Source organism: Silene latifolia, unplaced genomic scaffold, assembly GCF_048544455.1.
Source record: "Silene latifolia isolate original U9 population unplaced genomic scaffold, ASM4854445v1 scaffold_454, whole genome shotgun sequence".
NCBI lineage: Eukaryota > Viridiplantae > Streptophyta > Magnoliopsida > Caryophyllales > Caryophyllaceae > Silene > Silene latifolia.
The window spans coordinates 15,858-19,199 of record NW_027413372.1 but is presented as its reverse complement, the minus strand read 5'-3'; the positions used below and the strand labels follow the sequence as shown (position 1 = coordinate 19,199).

The 3,342-nt window shown below is 42.6% G+C and overlaps 1 protein-coding gene across 1 annotated transcript; it reads left to right on the top strand.

The window, feature by feature from the left end:
* The first annotated feature begins 1,841 nt into the window (after window positions 1–1,841).
* LOC141639580 (uncharacterized) lies at window positions 1,842–2,288 on the top strand. The gene has a single exon (XM_074448665.1). The coding sequence runs from the start codon at window positions 1,842–1,844 to the stop codon at window positions 2,286–2,288; it is 447 nt and encodes a 148-aa protein (XP_074304766.1).
* The last annotated feature ends 1,054 nt before the right edge of the window (window positions 2,289–3,342 follow it).

Below are 3,342 nucleotides of genomic sequence, written 5' to 3'. Positions count from 1 at the left end.
ACCGTAAGAATGTGGGAATCCAAATGCGACCCTACCTCCCTACACTAAATGGATACTTCGTTAGGGAAGGAAGTCAAGATATCTTTCATGGATTTCCCGAACCTTGGCACTATCTCGAAAGGTAACTAGCCGAAATTTTCGGATGAGAGAGGTTCCTCTCTAGCTTTTCCGAAAGCTTTCCGATCATGGCTCGTGTAATATCAACAGAACCCACAACGTTTCTCCGGCGTGGTAGATCTACTAATACTACTACTCCTCAAATCCCTCCAAAGCCTTCTCTAAATACTGTAATTGCAACTGCTCTTCACTCGCATCTTTCGCCTACGGGGGCTTCTTCTAACCCCTCTTCCGCGAATGATCCGATTCAATCTGTCACTCCAGAGGTTACCCAGACCGTGCCTACTGCTGCCCCCCTGAACTCCGCAGCTGTTCCAAATACACCGTCTGTTGACAAGATGAGCTGGAAAGATCGCATCATGGCTCGTTCACATTTAGGAATGGAGTTATACTCGATGGCAAGTACACCTGAAAAAGAGAATGAAGTTACTATTGATATGGCGGATGTTCAAGGTGAAATTGATTTCTGGCAACACACCTTAGTCGGACAATTCCTTGGAGCTAAACCTTCTTTTATTCAGGTTCGTGATTTTGTTCAGAAATTTTGGAATCATGTCTCAAAACCAGATGTCTTATATTTTAAGAAAGGTTGGTTATTTTTCCGTTTTGAGAAATATGAGGATATGCAAACTATTATGCGTGGTGGATGTTGGAACTGGAATAATAGTATGTTGGTCCTAAAAAATTGGCACCCCACATTTGGACGAGAGTTGGATTCTGTTTCAGTTGTCCCTGTTTGGATCTTACTGATGGACTTAGATCCCCTTTTTTGGTCCCCAAAAGCTTTAAGCAAGATCGCTAGCAAACTTGGTAAACCGCTTTATGCTGACCCTGTTACTACTCATAAAGAGCGTCTGGGGTTCGCTAGGGTCTTAGTGGAATTGGATGTCTCTAAGCCCATACCTGATGAACTACTATTGCATTCGCCATTTGGGGGTTCTATTCTGCAGAGGGTTGTAGTGGAATGGATGCCTTACTTTTGCCGACATTGCAAGAAGCTGGGGCATGAGCAGAGGAATTGTCGTCTTCTTACCAACACTGAATTGCCTAAGAAATTCAAGGTCACCAAGAAAACTTATGTTGCAGTGTTAAAAACTACAACGACTCATGAGGAGCCAATTATTCCGGTTTCTGCAACTGATCTGGCTGGGTCTGAAGCACATGACAAGGTTCAGAACCTAATCCCTGAGTCTACTCTTGCTCCTTTGGTAACAAATCCTATAGTCACTCCTCTTGCCGCTTCGAGGAAGGGTTAACCTCGATGAGGTTCCACTTTGCCAGAATACTCAAAGGATAACAAAGTTAAATCTCGGGAGGCGGTCTCTGAGACAACTAATTCTATTTCTCAGGAACTGTTTCATGAACGTATTTCTGGTAAAGTAGTTGCTAACCTCACAGATATCCCTAGTACCTCCTCTGAGCAAGTAGCCTGCCCTACTTTGCTTCTTTCAGATACTGGGCAGAACACTGTTAGCAGGCCATTAGATGAGCTGATTATTGAGGGGACCAAAAATCTCACACCCCCCCCATGAAAATTGGAACATGGAATATAAGGGGTATGAATGAATACCTCAAACAAATGGAAGTAGTGGCTCTGTTTAACAAACATAAACTGGATATTATAGGAGTTTTGGAAACTAGAATTAAGATTCATAAAATGAATAATGCAATGTGCTCTTCTTTCAAGCAATTTGTCCTTACCCATAACTACAATTCACATTACAATGGTAGAATTTGGCTCTGTGGAAGAGCTCTCTCCTAAAGGTTTTGTTATTAGTGAAGCAAATCAATGGATTCTTGTCCATATTCGGTATTTGAACTCCTTTTCTGGGAATGTTACGTTTGTGTATGGTTCAAATGATGGTGGCACTAGGATGCAGCTGTGGGATCACCTTAGGAACTCCCAATTTACTTCCCCCTGGCTTATTTTAGGAGATTTTAATTGTGTTCGAAGTGTTGATGAAAGGATTAGTGATTGTCATCCTGTGCTTTCTGAGTTGGATGACTTCAATTCGTGCCTTGATGATGCCAGCCTTAATGACCTCTCCACCATGGGATGCTTTTACACTTGGACTAATAATCAAAATCCTGCAAGTAGAAAGTGGATTAAACTTGATAGGGTCCTCTGCAATGCTGACTGGCTCCTCACCTTCCCATCTTCTTTTCTTTGAGGCCCTTCCCTCTGGGGATATCGAGATCACTCTCCCTTGATTATTCTTGTTGACCCTGCTATCCAATCTAGGCCTAAGCCCTTCCAATTCCTTAACTGCTGGAGTGCTGACCCTTCATTTATGGTTACTGTTGCCCAGATTTGGTCCACAAAAGTTAAGGGTACTGCAATGTATCAATTAATTACGCGTCTTAAGCTACTGAAGCCAGCCTTTAAGAAGCTGAATGCCAGCAAATACTCTCAAATCTCTGCTAGGGTCAAAACAGCCCAAGAAAAGCTTCACACATGCCAACTTCTCCTTCAAGCCAATCCCACAAATGAAGACCTGCAGGGGGAGGAAAATGCTCTCTCCAAGGCTTATTATCAACTTAAAAAATCTGAGCTCGGCATGCTTCATCAGAGGGCTAAAGAACATGATATAAAGGCTATGGATACCAATTCTGCATATTTCTTCGCCAAAGTAGCAGCAAGAAAGAACTCAAACTCCATATCTAAAGTCCATGACATAAATGGGAAAATTTGCGAGGATATAGACTCTATTGGTAATGCTTTTGAGGAGTATTATAAGACACTGTTAGGGGAGGCTGACCCCAACGTCGTGCCTGACCTGGGGGTTATAAATTCTGGTCCATGCCTTACTGATGCTATGCAACAGCTGCTCACCCAGAATGTTACCCCTGACGAAATAAAATTCGCCCTCTTCTCTATTGACCAGAATAAAAGCCCGGGACCTGACGGGTATACATCTGGATTCTTTAAACAAGCCTGGACAATTATTCAGGGAGATTTTACTAGAGCAATCACTGACTTTTTCAGGTCCGGAAAAATGCTTAAGGAGATCAATGCCACTGTCATTGCCCTCCTCCCAAAATCTGAAAATGCCAATACAGTCTTGGATTTTCGCCCTATCTCTTGCTGCAACACCATTTACAAGACTATTAGTAAAATTCTTGCTAATAGACTTAAAAAAGTGTTGCCTCACTTGGTTGGGATTGAGCAAGCTGCGTTTGTACATGGGCGTTCTATTTTTGATAACACTCTTCTTACTCAAGAGC

Bases quoted from the DNA above. Each gene is read 5' to 3' on its own strand.
- LOC141639580 (XM_074448665.1), top strand. From the start codon at position 1,842: ATGGTAGAATTTGGCTCTGTGGAAGAGCTCTCTCCTAAAGGTTTTGTT.